The 25,573-nt window shown below is 40.8% G+C and overlaps 2 protein-coding genes across 4 annotated transcripts in view; both read right to left on the bottom strand.

Annotated features, from left to right (window-relative positions):
* Window positions 1-8,888, bottom strand: part of LOC134804288 (uncharacterized) — a 42,910-nt gene extending 34,022 nt beyond the window's left edge. For 2 of the 3 annotated variants that reach the window (XM_063777287.1, XM_063777285.1), the window contains exons 1-3: window positions 8,797-8,888; window positions 7,908-8,163; window positions 88-195 (exon numbers count right to left, since the gene is read on the bottom strand). In XM_063777287.1, the coding sequence (XP_063633357.1) occupies window positions 88-195; window positions 7,908-8,163; window positions 8,797-8,819 (387 nt within the window). In that variant the 5' untranslated portion in view covers window positions 8,820-8,888. The remainder of the gene's footprint in view (window positions 1-87; window positions 196-7,907; window positions 8,164-8,796) is intronic. The other variant, XM_063777288.1, reaches the window with a different exon arrangement.
* Window positions 8,889-16,471: 7,583 nt separating this feature from the next.
* The window catches only part of LOC134804308 (neurogenic locus Notch protein), a 159,501-nt gene continuing 150,399 nt past the window's right edge, over window positions 16,472-25,573 (bottom strand). Inside the window, exons 22-33 of the mRNA XM_063777319.1 lie at window positions 23,253-25,480; window positions 22,756-22,964; window positions 22,142-22,342; window positions 21,616-21,784; window positions 21,132-21,336; window positions 20,631-20,778; window positions 20,175-20,286; window positions 19,821-19,937; window positions 18,397-18,511; window positions 17,693-17,815; window positions 17,407-17,514; window positions 16,472-16,708 (exon numbers count right to left, since the gene is read on the bottom strand). Coding sequence (XP_063633389.1) covers window positions 16,515-16,708; window positions 17,407-17,514; window positions 17,693-17,815; window positions 18,397-18,511; window positions 19,821-19,937; window positions 20,175-20,286; window positions 20,631-20,778; window positions 21,132-21,336; window positions 21,616-21,784; window positions 22,142-22,342; window positions 22,756-22,964; window positions 23,253-25,480 — 3,929 coding nt within the window. The 3' untranslated portion in view covers window positions 16,472-16,514. The remainder of the gene's footprint in view (window positions 16,709-17,406; window positions 17,515-17,692; window positions 17,816-18,396; window positions 18,512-19,820; window positions 19,938-20,174; window positions 20,287-20,630; window positions 20,779-21,131; window positions 21,337-21,615; window positions 21,785-22,141; window positions 22,343-22,755; window positions 22,965-23,252; window positions 25,481-25,573) is intronic.

Below are 25,573 nucleotides of genomic sequence, written 5' to 3' on the forward strand. Positions count from 1 at the left end.
AATATTTAAACAATCCTGAAATAATAATAAGTAGGATCTTTATAATGAAAACATTTACTTTTAGCATTAAAATGCATTTTTACTTACCATAGCAGCAAATTCGGATTTATATTGATGGTTCATTAAATGAAATTTAGAAACAAAGTTATTCACGAGTAGACAGTACCTCTTCTGGAATGACAGCGTCATTCTTTGCTGAAAATATTAGACACGTATGAAGTTTGTAGAATTACTTTTACATCTAAGTATCAAAAATATACTGACTATAAAAGTACCTAGTGCAAAATATTGGATCGCGCTGTACGGAGACTTAAGTGTTATGTCAAACGTTAGGGCTGGATAACTTAGTTGCCACAAGGTAGAACGCGCCATCTACTTTAGCTCGTATGCAAAAGCTAGTTCTAAATAAAATACTACTCATACACAGATTTTATACCAAAATTGTCTCTCCTGTGGACAATAACTAATTAACTAGTCAACAGATTGTGTGGTTATGATTTATACAGCTAATCAACAAAATGAAACCTACTTTAAGGTCCTTGGGACTCGACTTTAACGTCTTTGGGTTTGTCCACTAGACTATAAAGAGAGACGTCAGTTAACCCTGTGTATGACCCCAAAATTAAAATATTTTTAAGCATAAGCATAACATACTTACTGTTTAAGGCAAAATATCCAAATCTGGTTCCATTCATTCAACTAGCAACATTTACTTAACTACCCGTTTTTATTAATAAAAGTCAAATGAGGGTGGATGAGAAAAATCAGATTTGACGTTAGTGATTAAGCAAAATTGTTCTCTCGCTGTTTCTTTTAATAAATTTTTGGGTTTTAAAGTGTAGTTTTAACATGTTTGGTCCTTCGAACTGGATTGTGAAAGTGTAATAAGTGCTAAAAAACAATAGTGTAAAAGGCTAAGTGCTAATTACTGCGAGTTGGTAAGATTAGACTGTAAATATTAACTTCGATTTCGTGCACCAGTGAGGTTAAAAACCCTTATGAACTATTTCACTAATTAGGACATTTAAGCAGTGCTAAATGAGTTCTGGACTCCTGATACGTAAACAATATTAATCGATAATAATATTTACAAAGTGATTTGGACTAATACAATTTCGTTACGTGAACATTTGTGAATAAAAACCTTCGCCATTTTAAACTGCATATTTTTAGACTATTTCGCCCGATATAGATAACAAGTAATAACTTTACGTAAATTGAATTCAACTATATACGGGAAAGTGGACTTTGAACTTGGTTTGTTGTGAATTCGTGTTATAAACGTAAACAATGGCTCAACTTTGTGAATCACAAAAAACGTTAGCGGAACGTATTTCAAAGTTACAAACGAATACTAAAAAGACGTCTAAATCAAGATATACACATGGTTATTTACAAGCACGCTTAGAAACATTAGAAAGTTATTGGTCTAAGTATCAAAATCAATATGAGCTGATTAAATCAACGGTTACGAAAACTGAACTGGAGCAATCACAATTTAATGCCGAAAGTCTGTACGAGGCAACTGAAGACATATACCTGGAATTTAAGGGATTATTAAAGGATTATTTGTTAGAATTCTCGAAAGGTCAAGGTCAACCACAATCAAATAATAGTATGCAGAGTTTTTTAACAACACATGATAGCGAGACCACTCCGATTAGAACTAAATTGCCACCTTTATCGATTCCTAAGTTCGCCGGTAATTATAACGATTGGACAAGTTTTAAAGATTTATTTAAGGCTCTCGTGCATGACAACGTGCATCTAACAACGATTGAAAAACATCATTATTTAAAAACGAGTTTATCGGGAGAGGCTGAACAACTTCTAAAACATTTTGCACTCACGGAGGCTAATTACGATAAGGCTTGGAGCACACTTGAGAGTAGATACAATAACAAACGTATGATTGTCACTACAATAATTAGCCGCCTTTTAAATCAAAAGAAGATGAACACAGAATGTTTTAAAAGCTTAAAGGAAATTTTAGATACTACGAAGGAATGTTTGAATTCTCTCGACAATCTCGGCGTGGATACCTCCACTTGGGACGCAATTATCGTACATTTAGTTGTATCCAAGTTGGACTTAGAGACACATAAACAATGGGAACAGTCCCTTGGATCATCTCAAGATATACCCACATTTACCGTTTTATCATCATTTATAGAAAATCGTTTCCGATCTATGGAGATGGTAAATGTCACACACAAAAAAGACCAACCGCAGAAAAAAGACTTAGTTAAAAATACTACAACCCAAAAACCCACGACTATGAAGTCATTTGTCACAGAAGTAAACAGCGAATGCACTTATTGCTCACAAAACCACTATATTTGTCATTGCAAAGAATTCGCCGCATTAGATGTTCCTCAACGTCAGGATTTTATTAAGAAGAATGGCATGTGTTTTAATTGCCTTGTAAAGGGTCACTCCGTTAACGCGTGCAGGCAGAGCACCACCTGTAGAAAATGTAGTCGACGACATCACACTCTGTTGCACTTCACAAACCCTAACAAGAACACAACAGTGCCTGAAAACGATACTGTAACAGCCACTACACCTGAAACGAGCCAAACCACATCAACCGTAGTTTACAAGGCTGAGGTTGACAGCGACAGTGAGGAAGTTATTTTGGCAACTGCGCGAATTGCAGTTAAGTCGAGGAACGGCGACACGATAGTCTTGAGAGCACTGATTGATCCGTGCTCGCAGTCAAACTTTGTTACTGAAGCAGCAGCTCAACTGCTTAATCTCGAGCGCACTTCAGTTAACGGAAAAATCACTGGCATATCACCTGTACCTACGACAACAAAATCACAAGTTCAGTTGAACTTTCATGCCATGAGAAACCCATCACACATAATCACAGCTAAGGCGTACGTCCTTAGACGAATCAATTCGAGATTGCCATCACAAGAGCTCCCGTCAGATACCTGGCCTTCTTCTGATATTTCAGATCTTGCGGATCCACACTTTCACAAGCCAGGATCTATCGACGTGCTGTTAGGTGCAGTTGTATACGCACATATTATTCTTGATGGAGTTGTAAAACATAATGAGTCTCTGGTCGCTTTGAACTCACGATTGGGCTGGCTAGTAAGCGGCGAAGTTGCGCTGTCTGGCCATCAATCTCACAATGTTATTGTTATGCACACACAAGTCGAAGTTGATCAGTTACTACGTCAATTTTGGGAGATCAATGAATATTCACCAAACGTGAAGCCTCTGTCACAACCTGAGATACAGTGTGAAGAGCATTTTAAGAAAACTCACACTCGAAACACTGACGGTCGATACGAGCTTCGTCTACCCTTCAAGGACGAAGTCGCTCCAAATTTAGGCAACTCCAGACAACTTGCTTTGAAGCGCTTACATCAGATGGAGAATAAGTTTAAGCGCAGAACCGAGTTTCACGAAGAATACTGCAAGTTCATGAGGCAATATGAGTCACTCGGTCACATGGAGGTCGTCCCTGAAACAGAAAAGAAGAATAGAGCTTATTACCTACCACATCATGCTGTTCTTCGTGCCTCGAGCCTCACTACAAAGTTGCGCGTAGTCTTTGATGGAAGCGCTAAACCTGCAGACGGAAACTCACTTAACGATGAGCTACTCATCGGCCCACCGCTGCAACAAGATATACGAGATTTAGTAACACGGTGGAGACAACATAGGTACTGTCTAGTAGCTGATATACAACAAATGTACCGACAGATACTTATCTCAAAGCAAGACGCTGATTACCAGAGAATCTTGTGGCGCGAGTCATCGGAAGAGCCGATTAGAGAATATCGGTTACTGACCGTCACATATGGCAGTTCATGTGCTCCATATCTTGCCATAAGGACACTTCATCAACTTGCAGAGGATGAACGTGGAGAGTTTCCTGAAGCTGAACTTCTAAAAACTGATCTCTATATGGACGACTTGATGACGGGCTCATCCACAGAAGAAGACACTCAACGGCTTCAATGTCGCTTAACTGAACTATTTAAACGTGGCGGTTTTCTTCTACATAAGTGGTCGTCTAATAGTGAAAAAGTTTTAAGTGAGATTCCCGATTCGCAAAAAGCATTACAAAGTTCAGTGAATATTAAAATGGATGTCTCGGTGAAAGCTCTAGGCATAGCCTGGAAACCACAAAGTGATATATTTGAACTGGTAGTTAACTTACCTCGGGACAACAACGTTGTTACAAAACGATGTGTGCTATCTGCGATAGCAAAAACGTTTGACCCTCTCGGTTGGCTAGCACCTTGCGTGATTGTGTTGAAAATGTTTATGCAGAAGTTGTGGCTAGCCGGCCTGGACTGGGACTCTGAACTTCCCGAAGACCTGAAAACTGAATGGCAGACTTACCTGACTAATTTCGAACACATGCAAGCCATTCAGCTTCCACGTTGGTTAGGGATCACGAATAATGTGAAAATTGAATTGCACGGCTTTTGTGACGCCTCTTGCGCCGCCTACGCTGCGGTTATTTACATCAGAGTCATCACGGACAATGAGATAAAAGTAAGCCTGGTCGCAGCCAAAACAAAGGTCGCTCCCGTGAAACAGGTCTCATTGCCACGTCTTGAACTTTGCGGGGCAGTCCTATTGTCTAAATTGGTACCAAATGTGAAATCTAGTCTAAATATTGATGATAATTGTGTGTTTGCTTGGACAGATTCCACAATAGTTTTGGCTTGGTTGCGTAAAACTCCAAATACTTGGAAGCCATTCGTTGGTAATCGCACCACCGAAATCTTGAATGTTACGAATAGTAGTCAATGGCATCATGTTAAGTCTGCGGATAACCCCGCTGACTGCGCCTCACGCGGTATCAGTCCTGACGAGCTGATGCAGTCACAACTATGGTGGGAAGGTCCAGCCTTTCTTCGAGAGTCTGTTGAGATTTGTTATCCTAATTTTTCTATTCCTGAAACGACACTCGAAGCAAAACCGAAAGCAAAAGTTAGTTACTTATGCACCTCAGAACCCAATGAATGTACCATGTACCTCAATAGATACTCAAGTCTACTTAGGCTTATACGTGTGACAGCCTATTGCTTTCGATTTCTTCGGCTATGTAAAGATAAGGTTCTTAAAAGGAATGATAACATAAAACTGACATACCTCACTACTGATGAAATAAAAAATGCATTAAAAACCTGTATCAGAATGTCACAGTCTGTTCACTTCGAAAATGAAATAGGATTGCTATCACAGAGCAAGCCTATCCCAAAAAATAGTAACATTCACTCTTTGAATCCGATCCTAGACAATGATAAAATTATTAGAGTTGGTGGACGTCTTGTAAATGCTCAGATACCACCCGATATGAAGTCTCCTATAATTTTACATCACAAGTGTAACTTGGCAAACCTGATTGTAATTGATGCTCATTTGAGAACACTACATGGTAGAAATTCACTAACATTGAATCTTGTTCACCAAAAATATTGGATTCTAAGAGCGAAAAACTTGGTAAAAAAGATTTTAAGATTATGTAAACCTTGTTTTACCCAAACTGCCCAAACTATGACCCCGTTGATGGGTAATTTACCACAGTGCAGAGTCAATCCGTCACGCCCATTTTTAACCAGCGGCGTAGACTTTTGTGGTCCATTCACGCTGAAACTGTACTCTGGTAGATGCACCAAAACTTGTAAAGCTTACATAAGTGTATTCTTGTGTATGGTTACAAAAGCTATTCACCTAGAATTAGTAAGTTCACTATCTAGTGCTGCGTTTTTAGCGGCCTTTAAACGTTTCACTGCTCGACGTGGGCATTGTAAAGACATCTGGAGTGATTGTGGGACTAATTTCGTAGGCGCGTCCAAAGAATTAGATCTCGCGTTCAAAAACAGCAAATCAGCTGTCGTTGAAGAAATCGCGCAACTGTTGGCTAACGACAGCACAACATGGCATTTCATTCCTCCTGGTGCTCCTCACTTTGGAGGATTGTGGGAGGCAGGAGTTAAATCCGTAAAAGGACATTTGAAACGCGTCGTAGGTGAATCCTGCTTAACCTTCGAAGAGTTTTGCACTCTTACCACACAGGTCGAGGCTTGTGTCAACTCTCGGCCTCTTACGTTGATTAGTTCTACGGTTGATGAACTCCCGTTGACTCCTGGTCATTTCTTGATCGGCGAGGCACCGGTTACTATCCCTGAAGAAAGTTTCGTTGATACTCGACCTGACTATTTAAACCGATGGCAAAAGGTACAACGTATGGTACAAAGTCTGTGGCGACGTTGGCAATCTGAGTACCTTACTATGTTGCAACATCGATACAAATGGTCCCAAAATCACCCCGACATAAATGTTGGTACAGTTGTCTTAGTAAAAGATGATCGTTTACCTCCAGGTAAATGGCTTTTGGGACGAATTGTGGCGAAGCACCCGGGAGCAGACGGCGTAACGCGTGTAGTATCCTTGCAATTTAAGGATCGTGTGTTTAAGAGACCAGTTACTAAACTGTGCCCTCTGCCTCTAGCTGCTTCAGAGCCTTAGTTAAGTGATAGTTTATAGTCTTGTTTTTTAGATCCTCACTCTATAGTTAAGATGTTTGTGTTTTCCACGGTTTAAAGGACCCATATAGTCCTTGGGCCGCGGCATGTTTAAGGCAAAATATCCAAATCTGGTTCCATTCATTCAACTAGCAACATTTACTTAACTACCCGTTTTTATTAATAAAAGTCAAATGAGGGTGGATGAGAAAAATCAGATTTGACGTTAGTGATTAAGCAAAATTGTTCTCTCGCTGTTTCTTTTAATAAATTTTTGGGTTTTAAACCAACCAATTTTCCGGTTCGAAGGACCAAACATGTTAAAACTACACTTTAAAACCCAAAAATTTATTAAAAGAAACAGCGAGAGAACAATTTTGCTTAATCACTAACGTCAAATCTGATTTTTCTCATCCACCCTCATTTGACTTTTATTAATAAAAACGGGTAGTTAAGTAAATGTTGCTAGTTGAATGAATGGAACCAGATTTGGATATTTTGCCTTAAACATGCCGCGGCCCAAGGACTATATGGGTCCTTTAAACCGTGGAAAACACAAACATCTTAACTATAGAGTGAGGATCTAAAAAACAAGACTATAAACTATCACTTAACTAAGGCTCTGAAGCAGCTAGAGGCAGAGGGCACAGTTTAGTAACTGGTCTCTTAAACACACGATCCTTAAATTGCAAGGATACTACACGCGTTACGCCGTCTGCTCCCGGGTGCTTCGCCACAATTCGTCCCAAAAGCCATTTACCTGGAGGTAAACGATCATCTTTTACTAAGACAACTGTACCAACATTTATGTCGGGGTGATTTTGGGACCATTTGTATCGATGTTGCAACATAGTAAGGTACTCAGATTGCCAACGTCGCCACAGACTTTGTACCATACGTTGTACCTTTTGCCATCGGTTTAAATAGTCAGGTCGAGTATCAACGAAACTTTCTTCAGGGATAGTAACCGGTGCCTCGCCGATCAAGAAATGACCAGGAGTCAACGGGAGTTCATCAACCGTAGAACTAATCAACGTAAGAGGCCGAGAGTTGACACAAGCCTCGACCTGTGTGGTAAGAGTGCAAAACTCTTCGAAGGTTAAGCAGGATTCACCTACGACGCGTTTCAAATGTCCTTTTACGGATTTAACTCCTGCCTCCCACAATCCTCCAAAGTGAGGAGCACCAGGAGGAATGAAATGCCATGTTGTGCTGTCGTTAGCCAACAGTTGCGCGATTTCTTCAACGACAGCTGATTTGCTGTTTTTGAACGCGAGATCTAATTCTTTGGACGCGCCTACGAAATTAGTCCCACAATTCTAGAAGACAATAACATATAAACAGCGAGAGAACAATTTTGCTTAATCACTAACGTCAAATCTGATTTTTCTAATTTTCGTCACTTACTATTATAACAATACCCATCAAAATATTGAAGTAATCGTGTCCAAGAACAATGAATTCCTTATCCTGATTATACCTCACATAAAACACGCAAGATATCTCGAGATACGTGCTGACTGTGATCATTATGTAGTGATACATGGAAAGGAGCCGCGTACGCATGGTTTTGGGACCGAAGGTGTTGTATGGCCACTGAGCTATGGTGTTGAGAGAGAATCGAATCATTCTCATGTAGGGAACGTCGAATACGTCTGTAGTACTGAAATAAGCATTAAATTGAATGCAGTAATGGAATATTAATACTTTATATTATAAATTCGAAAGTAACTGTCACTTCTTCACGCTTGGATGACTCACGCTGCCACAGAATAAATAATAGTACTACCTACCGTATAGAAGGGCACTTATTCCTACAAAACCGAAGTTTGTCAGCGATTCAGGGTCGAATCATGCTGTACCTTTCCAATGCATGGCACTATCCCTTTCGGCTACTTAGGGCTGTCAAAATTCAAGTCATTATCTTATCTGTAGTCGTGCACGCAAAGGGACGTCATGTTGTGCCAACCTTAATAATTGCTCGGAGCAATGCTGAGCCGAACGGAGCCAAGAATGGCCGATCGCAGGAGTGTCCCCCCTCTGACGCTACAACGGTCCAGTCCCTGGCCGGGACAGCCGACACTTTTCTATGACAGGTGACGGTGCATGATCACGTGATGCTTTCTATAGAAAACTGAAGTGCCGGGCGCACCGGCCCGGGCCCGGACCGTTGTAGCGTGAGTCATCCTTTAACCATTGAACCGATGTAGATGAAATTTGGCATCGCTTTTAAGGGAAGGACATTAGGATAATATGGTACAAAAAGATTAAAGTATACTTTTCAAGAAATACCTACCCGGTATCCATTTTTTGCTGCATATTATGTACAATATATATATCACGGTTCAAAATACAATTGTATGTACAGTTGACTCGGCTGTCACACGGTCAGGAACATATTCCAAAGTCGCAGTAGGTACGAGGTACGTGCAATGTTAAATATTACACATTGATTGAAAACAACGGTCAAGTACGAACCAGGAGTCGCTCGTACTGTTCCGTACAGGCGGAACAATAACAATACAACCCCACAATGAGGTCAGTTCTCTTGCCTGTTTAGCATTTTCAATTTTGATTACCTGCCGAGTGAACTGTAGGTACTTGTACCTTCAGGGCGTCCGCTAGCTGGCGCGGTTACACGGAGCGGGTGAGCGGCAGCGGGTTAAAGCTGGCCATACAGGGTATGCCTGCGCAGTTTCACCAAGTCCACAGGTAAACGTAGCGTATGTGGCATTCGACTGCGCAGTGTTCCAGCTTTACATGTACAGTTAAACTGTACAGGTAATACTGCGCAGGCGTACCCTAGGGTGTATGGCCAGCTTAACGAAAAATAGGATGTGCGTTGCTAACTGGCGCGAACGCGTGCAACGAATTTTACCTACCTAGGTACCCGCGTGCGTGCGCCCGCTCCGTGCACCCACGCGACCACAGTATAAGGAAGGTGTCTTTTTTGTTCGAAATTGGACTAACACGGTAAAAATCGGTGTAGGTGTAAGTCGCCCTCAAAGAGCCACTTGGGACTCGCGAACCGCGGTGTGCCGACCTCTGCCCTAGATCACAGAAGTAACCATAGTGAAAAGGTTAAGACCCACTGCATTCGATGAAAAAGTTTTTTTTTAGGCCCTATTTATTGATAAATACGAATTATTTAAGTTTACGCAAGATATGCGGAACTCTAAAGAAAATGCAGTTGATTAGTAATTAGAGAATGGCGTTGGTATACAATTAGGTGACGATAGAAAGTGGATATGATGAATATATTTTACAACATTTAGGATGATGGTTATTGTAGGTACCTAATACCTGAGAATATGCTAATGTTCAACAAATAGTGAATTTACTAGACGATAATGAAATTCAAAGTTAACATGTAAATATCAAAATTTCAAAAAAATATAAGATTAAAATATCAGTCTTATCCACTTGGTTTCGTCACCTAATAGCAGACATAGGTCACCGACAATAATTACCTAGCAATTTGTTTCTAGAGTTATGTTAATCGCCCTTGCCAAACACTTTTCTACATGCATAATATAATCTAAAGATGCAACACACGCAAACATCATTATCATTAAATTAATTAAACGTAAAAGTAGGTAGAGTTAGACCAAGAAAAGTCTGCAGCGATTTTGATAGCCCACACACCCCACACAGTGCAAGTGTGACGTACCTATTAATAACATTTGCACTGCATGGGCTATCAAAATCACTGCAGACTTTTCTTGGTCTAAATTTAGGCACTGTGCCATTTTGACTATGAACCCCAAAACATTTTTATTCTATTTCACATTAAACCATACACGTTTTACATTTTTTTAAACAATTATGAAGACACAAACAGATTACTCACTGTTCCGACCAAATCCTGGAGAATTTTAACAAGGACACACTAAATTGTTCTAGGTACTTATATCTTTAACACATAATAACTGTCAGTTTTATCACATTCCAACTGAATCCATACTATATTCAACACTATCGCACTAAATCTTAGAATCTTTCTCAGATTAAGCAAAGTCCTGGCGAATTAACACATTTCAAAGGAAATTTAACTAAACTCCTGGCTAATTTTGGTACATTACAAGCAAATTTTATAAAAAACTGCAAACGTCAAGTATTAAGAAGTACCCTCGCTTGCTTATGAAAACTATAAGGAAAGGCGCAATGAAATTTATACCTTAGGAACTTCGGGACAGGGCTCAATTTATTGAGTGGGGACGATAGGGTTGCCAGATGGTCGGGATTTGGCGGGATTCTCCCGATTTTTAGCATGTGTTCCCGATTCCCGACAAAGTGAAAATTGTCCCGAAAAACAGCTTCACGTTATAAAACAATAATTTCAAGTTCCGAACTGTCATCGAGCGAGCGTTGATAATGCATATAATATATGTAGATAATGAGAAGACATTTTTTTGTATGTTCAAGATCTCAAAGAATTTATACTATTTTTATTTAAAAACGTCTATGGACAGAGCAGCTGACGTAGTGCCAATAATGTAAAATATCGTTGTTTTTAATACTTTAATTTAAATGTTTTTGTTCCCGACTTAAGTCCCAAAATCTCGAAAAATTGATATTTTTTCCCGATAATAGCGCCTTTCGATCTGGCAACCCTAGGGGACGATGAACAGGCCAATTCGTACGTGCACCTTCAACCGATATTTGAATCATATTGGACTCATATCAGTTAGCTGTTATTCGCGCGTTCATCTCGCTCTGACACGTCCGTACATGTATTGTAGTGCGAGCGGGACGCCCGCGCGAATGACAGCTAAAGGTGGTATTCCACCTGTACAATTTCTTTGTCCAATGTCAGTGCGCCTCACTCTCTCTTTAAAGCAAAATGTGAGACGCAATACACATTGGACAAATAAATCGTATAGGTGGAATACCATACCCTCAGGGGGAAGGGATGGGACACTAGTGTGCGTAAAGCACCATACCCAAATTAAGTATCATACTACATTCATTGAATGCTGGCTATGTGACCGCATCATAATATTCATTCATCATAAGATAAGATAAGATTCGGTGTAGACTTTTCTTGGTCTAACTCTATAGGTACTCCTTATTCTTTCTTATTTGATTCACATCAACCAAACTCTTACAATACAATTGGAATTAGTTCTATGCCTTTGAAATCTTTGAATATCACCAATTGATTATTTAAGTATTATCCAATTGGACTATAATTCCAATTTCTTATATTGGATTAAAATTCAAGTTAGTTCTAGCCAGTTACTTGAACTTAAAAATTCCAATGAGTTCTATTCAATATTAGATAATTATAAAATATTAATTAGTATTCTTTAATAAGTACTTGAAATGTTTCCAATTATCTATTCTTAATTGAGTCGCTTAACTTCAAACTCGGGTAAATCCATCTGTCAGGTTATGCGATTTTGTTATTAAGAAAAGGTAATAGGGTAGATATTTGCTGAGAGGGTCGAATGGATTTACCCGAGTTTGAAATTAAGCGACACAATTATTTTAATTAGTCGTATCCAATCGTATACTTGCAACATGTATCTAACTAGACTATAGTCATATTCAAACCAATTAGAAATAGTGGTAATAAAGAGCAGATACGGTGATACGGACAATACCGGACTAATTTTTTTTTTCCATTTAAAAATATTATTATTTCAAGAAATACAGAAATTTCAATAAAAGCAGTACAGTGATCACACACTAGGGGGCTGTCCATAAATTACGTCATCGATTTTGACCTGAATAATTTGGCTGCTGCCCCCCCTCCCCCTAAAATCATTCAAAATCATGCTTCGAATGACCCCGTTTCCTCCTACGTCCTACCATCATCCGATGCCCAGACCCCCCCCCCACCCCTAATTTGAAATGACGTAATTTATAAATACTAACGTGAGATCTTTGAGAAATAGGTACCGCATAAATGCGAATTAATGTTAATCTTTTAAATTCTGAATATGCGAGCTATATTGTCTACCTCCTGGCGGTTTTATTGGACACTTGAATGGTGTTAAATTGTATTGACTTAATTTTTTTGGCATTTAGCAAGCATTTTATAGTTATTATGACCAATACTCTTCGACTTAAGGGACCAAAGGAAAATAAATAGTATTGTTGGAAAATAATTAAAAAACTATGGTAAATTTATTCCTTTATTGTCAGTAAGGGAGAAAACATTTGAAATTTGAATCATAGAAAACTTCAAATTCTTACAAAGAAATGCATTTCATAAAAATAATGATAGAATGTATTTACAAAGCTAAAACTAAAATGTTCTTAGTCTATTTTCATTTAAATTACATTGCTTAATATAATTATACTACCGAAGGCACGGGATCGAATGTTACACAAGTGTTGTGCCCAAATCCATGCAGTACAATTTTAAATAAAAATAATACAATAATGTAAAAAACGAAGCGGAACTTAAAACATTTCATAGGAAAATACATGTAAAAGAATATGCCGCTAGAGGAGTTCTCTCAAACTTGATGAGAGTTGCGCTAAATATTCAAATATATTACCCTTTTCTTTTTCAGTCGAGTAAAAAGAGAGGGACAAAAATAATTCAAAACATATGGTTTTTATCGTTTTAAAAACAAAGCACCTATCTTGAAAAATACTAATGACATTTGTATTGAGAACAAGTGGCTTTAAAAATTGACAATATCTACACAATTTTGTACTTAATAGAAGCTAGGCATTTAATTATCTAATTCATAGAGAATGCAAAGGAAGCACGTATTATGTACTTATTACTGTAACTAGTAATACACATTTATCACTAAACTTCCAATATTTTAACCGTCTATAACCGGCTTGGCATTCCCATTTCTTGCACATTGGCACTGAAGATGACACAAAATATCAAAACTAACATCTAAAAATAATAAAACTAAGTAAATTACGAAGATCATTTTCTCAATCGTTTAAAGAATGTTTTATTTACATCAAACTGTGTCGGAAGTTTCATAAACTTATTAAAATACAGTAAAATATATTACAAAATAACGCGGATTTTTATTTTCTAATAAAATTGAGCATCAGTGGTCCCGTGTTAAACAAAATTTTATTCTTTTTAAAGCGAAATGGAATGATGAGATCTATCCGTAATTAACTACGTTGGAAACACCATAGAAAAGAGGTGGCTGGGAAAAAATAAAACTGGCAGTGTCGTGAGCCCATCCGCTTTGATTTAGAAAATAAATTAAAACAATAAATAATAATCTCATTGAGTAAAATGCATGCAACTCGAACCAGATCTGGTGATGTACGAATGGAGCCACCTCTTTACAAAATGGCCGACAATGGAAGCAATCATGGAATGGTTCCGAACTGTGTAAACGTCTTTTATTAAATTATAACGCTGAGATCGAGATCGGCCGTTTCATACGGAGATAGTCTGTGACAGGATCTTGGCAATGATCATTTTAAAAAACGCGATTAAAAGAAATCACGCGTGGCGACACGGCCATCCTGACATTGTGAGAGAGAGACGAGCCTGCGTACCCCAGCTCAGTAGCAGTAAAACTTGATTTTTTACAATTACCAATAAAATACCATAAAAGATATCAAATAAAAATCAGACAACGACGATCTCGACTCACCTTACAATTTCCACTTAAAATAACTTAAAAACGAATTAAAAACATACGCGCTACATACATTTAAACTACTACAGTGTTTATACTAAGGAATCACACATAAATAATTTTCGTCCACATCGCTATGCATTATCCTCATTAGCGAAAAATACACTTTTTTTTTCATTTATCCTTTAGATTAATGAATGAAAACACGGTTTATTTAAAACAATTACATTAAAACATTTAATAACACAACAATTGTATCAAACATGATTTAGTAATGACCTACGATGTATTTTTGCGACACGTTGATATGAAAATACATTAAAACATTAAAATTCATTCAGTATTTTTAAAAGTGTATCAATAATCTATAGGCAATAGGCACCATTGACGTTCATTAAGCTTAAAAGCCCCAACTAGTTAGAAACGCACCAAAAGCATAAAATTGAAGCAAAAATACATCGAATAATCGTCGAGTCAAAACAGTTCGCATAAGCAATTTTATTCTACACCGAGTCATGGCTAAACAGATCAACCTGCTAGAGGTACACACCATGAGATTTCACCACTGTTGACTATAATTACCACAAACTTTTACTTGAATACCTATAAAATACCAGTTTAAAACTGTATATTACGTGTTACTGTAGCTTTTATGTAAATGCATAATGTTACCATGTAGTATACAGGGTGTCCCTAGCCATTGGACAAACCCGAAATGTACATATGCATTAGGGTATTTAGAACCAGTATACAAAGTATCATAACAATCGGTGTAGCGGTTACGAAGAAATTAACAAATTACGATTTCTTTACTTTGAAGCAAACTGTATGTGTTAGTAGCTCCTGAGGTAATAAATAGTATGAAACCTTCTTCGACCGTTTTCATTATCTTTTTTATTTATGACAATAAGATTCTGACTTTTGACAAATGTCATCATTGCCGCACATTTTCAAACAAATTGTCAAAAGCACTGCCAATGATTAATACAGTATGTTTCTTTTTGTTGTCGATTATTGGAAATAACTTTTGTTTGATAATTTATTTTTTTATCTTTTGTTCTAATTAAAAAAAAATACCGTTAGAGCATTTCTGAGAAGTAACCCTACGTACGATTTCAGGGTTTGTCCAATGGCTAAGGTCAACCTGTATATTACAGAAGGCATCCTAGTTCTTTTAATAGTTTTAGTTTTAAAAACAAGTTTGTGGTATACCCGTCAATATGAAGTCGCTTTTGGTGAGTAAAATTTTCTCACATTTTTTTTCATCAAGAAAAGAAATAGAAGAGTAAGTAAAGTAAAATATTACACACTCCAAAAAGTGTGTATTTCCTAATAATTGTTTTAAAAAAGTATAAAAAAAGAGATTACTAGTGTTTTCGATCGAAAAATAAAGCATTATTATAGTGTTCCAACTAAAATACGCTTAATAAAGCGACTTCATGCTAACGGTCAATTTAAATTTAATTCTTTTTGGTCCGAAAGATGTCCATCAACACAGTCTTACAATCAATCCTTAAAGATATGTTTTTAATATATCTGTTAAATCTATAACATAACATTCAGTCGTTATTGTAGATAAATCTTATTCAATAAGATATTTCTTCTAAACTCGCTAATGGGGCTATTCATAAATTACGTCATTTCAAATTAGGGGGGGGGGGGGTCTGGACATCGGATGACGGTAGCATGAAGTAGGAGGAAATGGGGTCATTTGAAGCATGATTTTTGGATGATTATAGGGGGGGGGGGGTCCAAAATCGTCAAAAATCGATGACGTAATTTATGGACAGCCCCAATGAACATTGAATTATTATTACTGTAGAGAACCCATACTAAACAATGAAATCGTCGTAAGCGCCGAAGAATTCATGGCGCATGGCTTTTATGGTTTGTTGTCAAAACGGCAGCAACTCATGGCGCAAAATACTGGTTCTATGTGCCGGTTCTATACGTTAGTAATAATAGTTCAATGCTAATGAATAGGAAGTCCGAACATTTCACTGCATTGATATAAGTTATAATTTATAAAAAAAAACAATACATACGTATTGTAAGTTGTAAATCGGTATACCTTATCCACAACATTTTACAATAGAAGTATCTGTAGTAGAAATTATGTTCGAATCTTATACAAACCATTACATGCTGGCCAAACCCAAACATGGGTATGTTGACAATTTTTTTGTACTACTAGTAATATGTTGTTGATAATTTTAACAAACGTTTGCATCTGTGTATCAAAGCTAAAGGATAATATTTTGAACATAATACGTTACTTTTAGTTTAATGATTGTAATTTTTAATGACCTTTTGTAAAAAACGTGTTAGTAAGAAAAACATTCTTAATTTTTGCCAACATTTTTTTCGGCCATCTTGTAATGTTACAGATGTTTAAAATTCAGCTTCCAAATCCAAGATTTACCTACAAAAGTATCGTTTAGATGTAGATCGCTTCAGTGGCGCCCTTATTGGTCTGCTGCATATCATTGGGCGAGAGCGCGGCGCGGTCCGACCAATCAGAGTGCGGGGATTGAGTGAGCGGCGTCTGCGGCGACGGCGTCGACCAATGGTCGGGCGACTCGGGCGATGGCGTCGGGAATGTGTCGCCTATGCCCCAGCCACCGTACAGTCCTAGAAAAAGTAAAGAATAGTGGCGTTAATAGGGAGTATTACTGCAATGTTCTGCCGCCAGAGTGCAGCACTAGTTTGTTTAGTAAACCATAGAGTAACTTGTACATACTAGGCCTTAAACAGTTTTTTGACAAGTTTTCACTATTACATTGATGCATCAAGGCGTCTTGTTTACAGGAGACCTTTCGATTTTCGTGTTTCGCGGTGTTTCGTGATTGCGCTTGTGACGCCCTCTACGCAGAGTTTTGCGTAATATTCCCTATTAAAAATGTCTGACATATCTAAAAAGAAGTTGATAAACGTGTGTCCATCTATCCAATTTTTTTTCTGGTAATGTAAAAAGAAACAGAGACTTTAAGTTTTATTATAAAGCGTATTCACACAATGCCTCTACAAGTTATACAAATAAACCGTCCCCTTTAAAGTCAGCTGCGTCGCTTGGAGCGCTTTTTTAATAATATATAGCATTAGAGTTACATTTATATCTTATCCTCCTAATAGCCATACAAATGAATAAACCAAAATTTGCCATTGCAATTTGAACCTATAGTGTAGGAAATAGAGTTGATTTTGAATTGTTGGAAAATTGAACGAAACGGAGCAATAGCGACTCTGTTCCAATTGAATAGGATTTAAATTTCATCGAACTGAAGACCTAGGACCTTGGGCCTCTTAGGAGGTTATAGGGAGATAGTTACCTGACATAATGTTAGTGATGGCAGGGTGCTGCGCGCCCTGCACTTGGCCTAGTGCTGCAGCGTGCGTCATCACCGCCTGCAGCTGCGCGTTGTGCTGGGATGTGGCGCCTAAAAACACATTTAGTTAGTTTGGTCATACAAATAGATGCAAATAAAGACTTCGAAAAGGCAGGTTTGATTACGACTACGAAACTAGTATATTTATGATATATTTTGATTTGTATTATTTTCATGGACACAATTAGAACTGCGAAAATATTAATAAATGAGACGGTAAGGTACTCACTTAAATGTGCGAGAGCTGAATAAGCTGCCGCGTCTAGTTGGTGCTGGTGTGAATGGCGCAGGGCCGCCATGTGAGCCGGCGACGTGGGCAAAGATGGCCGCGACTTGCCGGGCGACGGCGAACCTGTATCAGACACATGTGTGAATATAACATTAACTTAATCCCCGACAAAATTAAAACAGTTCCATTTTTAATTGAAACCCTAAAAACCATCATGACAGACAACTTTCCATTAAAAAAAACTTCCTTAAAACGACAAACGATGGAACTTCGATGCTATAAACTAACACAGATACACCTACACGAATACTTATAATTATAAACCACCATTTTTTGTGGTGGTTAAATATATGTTATTTAATCTCGAGGCTTTGCACATGTTACACTTTATTAAGTGTCACATTAGAAAATCTCAAAAAAGGTATTCTCCTACTAGTCAAATCAGTATCTTTTTTAGAATCTTACTGTCAAAACGATTTGCCAATATGGAATTTATATGAAAGCTGCTATACTGACGTCACGGTCAAATCACCTACTTTTTTTAGTTCTATCCGATTTACTAAATTGAAATTGCGTCGAAATTATACCTGCTAGCTTTGTTTTTCTAATAATTAACGGGTGCTTTATTTCGTGCATGGTGTGAAATAATATATTTTAAATACAGGAAATATCCCTATTCTACAGTGTAATTTGGTGTAACTCACCGATATACGCATGCGGCGAGGTTGTGTGGTTGCTGTGGGTCGGCGAGTGATTGGAGTATGGTGGTGACAGGGTGGGCGCGCCGCCGCCGTACGACTGCTGGAGCGACTGACCCGTCTGTGGACAAACATTGATTGTTAACACATTCAGGGCCAAGAACCCGACTGTTGGGGTACACTATTCGTAGCAACTACGCGCTACATACGGCAAAGACGTGGCTATGAATGTATTAATAAAGATAATTGTAACATGGAAACACAAACACACGAAACGCATACAAAATACAAACGTGCTAGGTGGATTTTAGAGCTGTGTTGCAGCTTTTTGGAGTTGGTAGTTGGAGAACTTCTTCATATTATTACTGTGTAAATTTTGTCAATACCGGTAACTTAATTGCTATTTAACCAAAAACCGCTATTTTTGCCCAAAAAGGGAATTGTTTGAGGTCTTCGCAGTAATGTTATCCATATTAACAAATACGATACTGTCATAGTTTTAACTATGTATTAGAAACTAATATTTTGGTTTTAAATCCATAAAAGTACAAAAATATTGCATCTATAGCACCGTTGGAAACAATTTACATTCGAACTGAGCCGAGTTGCCCACGCACGCCTTATCGATCTATGTTGCGTGTATATCCGTACTGTTGGACCGTTAGCAAATCACATGTCTATGGTAGGGGAGCCCAAGAGGGGATTGTTGTGTTTACTAGAGCGCGTCAGATTAAGATATGAATGATATCTTGCTACCCCATGTAGTCTACCTTTACCCCTTTTTAGCCATCTATGTTGAGCCCTTGGTTGGTGGGGGGTTCAACAAATTGTTAAGCAGATTGTGGATTTGGTCATATTAGTCCTAATTAACGCTATAATTGTGCTATTACTAAATCTGGGGCCGATTGCGTAACAAACTACAACTAATATTACAAGCGGAACTCCTTTTCTAATTTCACTTATTAAATAAGGAGTTCCGCTTGTAATATTAGTTGTAGTTTGTTATGCAATCGGCCCCTGATAATTATTTGCACGCATTTCCTTAATCTGACGGTTACAATGTAAAAATTAGGCGTCAAACTTGTGTTCGTCAGATTAAGAAAATGCCTACAAATAAGTGTTATATTAAGTTATAGAAAAAATATAACATTAAAGTGGACAAAAACGACCAAACCTACAAACTGATTTAACGATTATTTAACCCTCCACCAACCTCACAAAATTAAAAAAAATTGTTGTCGCTTTCCGGCTCGCTGAAAAAAAATATATATAACTTTTTTTTCTTCTTATCATCTAATATTTCGATTCCAATAGGTCTGTATGACGCTCGAGTAAATCCCGATTTAGCATCGTGGGCTCCCCTACTACTATGCGCGTCTCGTTGCTCGGAGGTGCCTCGGTGTAGGTCAAGTCTCGCATTCTGTACATACCTTAACGCAGTCCTCGTAGCTTGGCGGCTGCTTGTGCGTCATCAGCTGCTCAATGCCGGCGAACTGCGCCATCGCGTTCGAGTACAAAGACGTCGCGTCGTACGGTGACGGCAAATCCTGTAACCACATTTTACACTTAGAGTGACGCTTTTCATATTTTTTATTTTTACTTATACTTGCAGATAATGAACCTTAGGGTACATGGAACTCGCTCAAAAAAAGTTTATATAAAGATGTATAACATGTAAGTTAAATCATTACACAGAAAATCTACGTTACTGCTTGCCGCGAATAATTATTTCCATTTTTTATCTAATAAAATAAATACATGTTAATTCGGAATACATAGATTACCTGTAAATTTTGAAGCGGCGACTCTACTGGGCTGAGGCTGGAGCCGAGGCTCTCCACGCTCTGTGGCACCTCCTGCGCTACTTTCTTGTTGTTTTTCTTCACACTGGGCTTCCTGTTAGTAAAAAAATGTAATAAAACCGTTACATACAAATCAAATCAACTAGTGAAGAGTTACGTATTAAGTGAGGTTGGGAGTCATGTAAATTGTCAGAATAGCCGAATAAATCCGCTCAAAGTTTCATATACTCAGCTTTCCAATAATATTTATAATAGGGTTGGTAGGGTGACTGACAGATCGTGGCGTGAAATAATTAATTTGAATTACATTCAAAACGTCCCGATTGGTGTGAAAATACCCAAAATATTTCAAGAACTTGGACAACATTTTGGAAAGTTTGCGCATATTGCATCTTTTACTATCGGCCCCTAGCAGGGTCTACTAAATTGTACACTGACCGTCTGATCTGTGAGTGCTGCAGATTGTTGTTGTCGTATTCCTGGGGGCTCTCGGGGCCGGCCTTGGCGCGGGGCTTCTTCGGCTTGCCCTTGGCCGAGCTGATCACCGTCGGCTGGCTGATCAGCTGCGGGTGCGGGTTTGGGGATTCTGTGGGACAAACACATCGAGAATACATATAGAAAGTACACACAGTGACACGACGCACTTGAAAATATTTTCCGAGGTATTTGTGTTGCGCTTTAATACCACAAACAAAAGTGGCGTAGCCATTGCCGCAAAAACTACATCGAAGCGTCACTTTCAGCGTTTAGTTTAGAACCAGAGCTAAACGTGCATGAAATTGGTGAACTTGGACAATGCTCATCATGCCACGTCTCTTGGCAGACGGTATATGCGATCCGTGATCTCCCGGTTGGAAATCGCGTCTACAACTAAACGGCGTTGGTGAAAGACTTAACAGAGGACGGAAGAAAAGTGTCTGTATTTAGTCGTATACTTACGCATAACATGATGATGCTGGGGCTGTGGCCTTGGACAATGCTCATCCAGCAGTCGTACTATGTCGTCGTGCATCCTTTCTTGGGCCACGTCTCGTGGCAGGCGGTCCATGTGGTCCGTGATCTCCCGGTTGGACATCGCGTCGAGCAGCGCGCGGCAAGCGCCGTACGAGCCTTCGCGGGCGCCGAGGAAGAGCGGTGTTTCGTCCTGTGGATAGAAGACAGATTAATAAAATAACTCTTAGGTGTTCTGATTACTCTTTGGTATCCATGAGAAGAGCAAATAGTTAAATGCCACAAGGGAAATCGCATATGAGGCGGACGGATCAAGGATCAGATAATAAACACAGCGTGTTGTAAAACTTGCTACGATGCATCACGAGAATTGAGAACATATCGTAGACGATTTTTCGTAAGTACGTTGACCGCGGCCGAGTGCAGTGCGGTTTTGTACCGTCACAGTGGAATGAGAGTACATAATACCCACCTTATCATCTTGCGCGTCCCTATTCGCGCCGTGCATAAGCAGAACGTTGACAGCGTCGACGTTATTGACCGCAGCCGCCCAGTGCAGCGCAGTCTTCCCGCTGTTGTCCGCTGCGTTTATGTCAGCGTCGGCGTTGATTAGGTCCTCGACCATGCCTTCGATGGCCAACCTGAACAGAAAAATAATATGAATAACGACAAATCTTTACTAAAAACAGGTGATTACTGTCACTCACTTTGTTACACTCATTTTGGATACGCTGGAGCCAAAAAAACAATGGCAAAAATTCAAGTACCAACTCCAAGTTGTACTAACATATGGACAAAACAAATAGTAGTATAGATTATAGTCTCTAGGGACAAAACCAGCGTTTTCATCTTCCTTTGATATGTATATCGTAGCTCGTCAATGACTTTTATATCAAGCATAGAACCAAAACACAGGACACGGGAGTAGCTAATATCAACGGAGTGATTCTGTGAGTTGGCGTCGGCGTGTCATCTAGAAAAGTCTAAGTGGGTCTTACCTAGCGGCCAGTATCAACGGCGTGGTCCCATCGTGCATCCTAGCGTTGAGGTTCGTAGCCCTGTTGCGCAGCAGTATCTGGAACACGCCCATGGCGTCCGCGGCCACGGCGGCGTGTAACGGCGTGCGGCCAGTGTTGTCCTGTGAGTTGGCGTCGGCGCCGGCGTCTAACAGGCGCTTTGCGGCGTCGGAGCGGGCGTATCTGTAAAGAAGGGATATGTTAGATTGTGGAACATAATCGATATGTTTTAGATTGTTAGAAAGTTATAACGAATGCCTGGCTTCGTTCTTATAAGTATTTAACATCATTTTTCGAAATGCTCTAATTATACAAGCGCAGAATAAGAGTTTGAGTGTAGTGGAAGTGGTTTCGTACATGAGCCGTTTTCATTGAAAACTATTAAATGGGTACATATTGTCGGCTGTGAAAGTCATCTTCTGCATCTGATCCGGATACCATGACCGGGTCTGATCACTTTGACTGCCAAGATTTCAACGGACGCATTTGGGTACAGCCCGATATCAACCTTCATGGTTCACGATGACGCGCCGCACACAATAGGTGTGGCATTCAAAGGAATGATCATTTTTGTCAGAGAAATAAGCATGACTTACCTAGCAGCCAAATGCAAGCTGGTTTCTCCTGTCTTGTCCATAGCTGCGTTCAGTTGCGCGCCCTGCGCGACAAGCTCCGATATGATGTGGGCTGTTTGCTCGTCCTCGGCGTCCGATCCGGTGTCGAGCCCGCCGCCCCGGACGGCCGCCACCATGAGTGGCGTCATGCCGAGCGGGCCGCGGGCGTCTACGTCTACGTGACCGTCGTGCTGTAATAAAGTAATGGTTAGAAGTGGGACCTTTAACCTTTTAATTTGTACGATGACATTGATATTGGTGTAAGATTTTTTATAGAAGTATCAAGTTATCATGAAACGTGCCTTTGGCATGAAATATGCTAAGCTATCAGCATTTTACTCAACTAGCAACAGCTTTGCTACGACCAAGTAGCTGATCACTTTAAATTGTGAGCTTTTAGACAGATTCTTAAAGAGCCTTTATCATATTCCATGATTCAATCTGTAAAAAAAATTAAAATGCAAGATAAGTAAACTTACAATAGCTGGCGGCGTCATCATGCTAGGAGGCACCCGGATATCCGCCGCATCGAGATGCTGCTGCGTCCACACCCTGGAGTCGTGCCCAGCTTCTTCATAGTCCGTGATCACCGTGTGGTCCGACGCGTAGCCTCCTGGCGCGCCGTTAGAATCCCCAGGACCTCTCGAACGTTTGGCCCTTGGCGGTGCTAAGCCGTCGTCGTCATCATCCGACCAATGCGGAGGACCCATGTGCCCACCGTTAATATCCACGTCGATACAACCCATGGAACCCTTGTTCAAGTTCCTCATCTCTTGTCCGTCCGGGCCGCGGCGACGCGAGCGGCGCCGGGTCGAAGAATTGTTCCGAATAAATCCTTCCGGGAACCATGTTATACCGGCCGCTCGCTTCCTCTGGGCCGTCACAAGCACACCGATCAATAATCCAGCCAGCAACACGAGTATCACTCCGATAAAAACGTATTTAGAGTTGGTGGGAGGCTCCGAATCTGGTCCCGTCGGAACACCTTTCACTTTGAAGATGGGGAATGCGTTGGACAAAGGATGTTTAGACGCCGTAGCCGCCAAGAACTCCGCAGCTTCCTGCGCCGAGAAGAAGCACTCGGATCCCGTGCATTTCCTGTTGTCTATCTCTAAAAACACTTGCACGCCGCTCTGTACTTTCTCCATGAAAATGATCTGGTGGGTCTTGGCGACGTCCGAATCTTGCAAGCCGATGTCTTGCGTCCGGGACCAGGGGCGGATCATGTCATTACCCAAATGGTCCTTCTTGATCCTGACCGTGGTGCGCAGCTGATGGCCCAAGTCTCGCAGGAAAGCGACAGAGTTCTCCTTGAACTCGTTGATGTCCATGAGAAGGATGACGGACATGACGCCGTCGGCGAGGTGCGGGGGCAGCTCGTTCTCACAGTCCAGCCCGTCCCAGTTGCACTCAGCGTTGTTGCAGCCGTAGTCGCAGTGGCCGTTGGCGTAGTGCTTCTGGCAGTAGGCGTCGTAGATCGGGTTGCAGCGGTTCAGGGACTTCTCGCAGTCGCGTCCGTCGAAGAGGCACTCCTGGGTGTTGCAGGCCTCGTTGCACTCGCCGTTCATGAACACCTCCCAGCAACGGATACCGACGCTGGCCGCGGTGCAGTTCGCCCACGGGTTGATGCCGAGGGAGCAGTCGTTGCCGTCGAACTCGCAGGCGTAGGTGTTGCACTCCTCGTCGCAGTTGTGGTCGCCCTGTTTCTGCTTGCAGCCCATCTTGGCGCACTGCTCCTTCTGGTAGGACCAGTCGAGGCCGCCGTAGCCTCCCGTCGCGTCCGGGTCGTAGTGGTCGCAGTTCTTGCCGGTGTGATGGTTCGGGCAGTAGCAGATGTAGTCTCCCGGCTTGTCTATGCATCTGGCCTCGGGGTGCTTGCACGGGTTGCTGAGGCACTCGTTCATGGAGTCTATTTCGCAGTTGACGCCAGACAGGCCCCGCGGGCACTCGCATATGTAGCCGCCTATTTCGGAAGTGCGGCAGTAGCCGCCGTTCTGGCAAGGGTTGGAGTCGCAGGCGTAGCCGGAGTACTGGCAGTCTTTGCCGTGGAAGCCGTCCTTGCACAGACACTCGTGGCGCCCCTGGATGGCGGTGCAGATGCCTCCGTTCTGGCAGGGGGAATTAGCGCAGAAGTTGACTTTATCGGCGCAGTGTCTGCCCATGTAGCCGGGCTTGCAGTTGCAGTGGTAGTCGTTGATGAGTTGGACGCAGTCCTGCGTGCCGGGGCTGGCGCAGGGGTCGGAGAGGCACTCGTTGATGTCGCCCTCGCATCTCGGTCCGACGAAGCCGGGCGGGCATTTGCACTCGAAGCCGCCGACCTTGTCTATGCAAGTTCCGTTGTTGTGGCAGGCGTCGTGTTTGCAATCGTTGACGTTGATCTCGCAGATCTTGCCGAGGGTGCCGAAGGGGCAGGAACAGGAGAAGTTGTCGATGAGGTCGTGGCAGGTGCCGCCGTTCTGGCAGGGGTTGGGGAGGCAGTCGTTGACGTTGAGCTCACAGTTCTGCCCCTGGAACCCCTTGGTGCACTGGCACTGGTAGGTGCCGACGAGGTCGCGGCAGAGCGCGCCGTTCTGGCAGGGCGCGGACTCGCACTCGTTGATCTCCTTCTGGCAGTAGGAGCCGGTGTAGCCATCGAGGCAGTGGCAGCGGTGCGAGTTGCCGATGTCCTCGCATGTGCCGTTGTTGCACAGTTGCTTTAGCGGCACTCCTGTACGAGAGGACAATTATTAGTAATAGGTAATGCAAGTTAAGAAAATTCCATAGCACTATCAAGTCAGTTAACTCTTCGTTGGAATTTGTT

Source organism: Cydia splendana, chromosome Z, assembly GCF_910591565.1.
Source record: "Cydia splendana chromosome Z, ilCydSple1.2, whole genome shotgun sequence".
NCBI lineage: Eukaryota > Metazoa > Arthropoda > Insecta > Lepidoptera > Tortricidae > Cydia > Cydia splendana.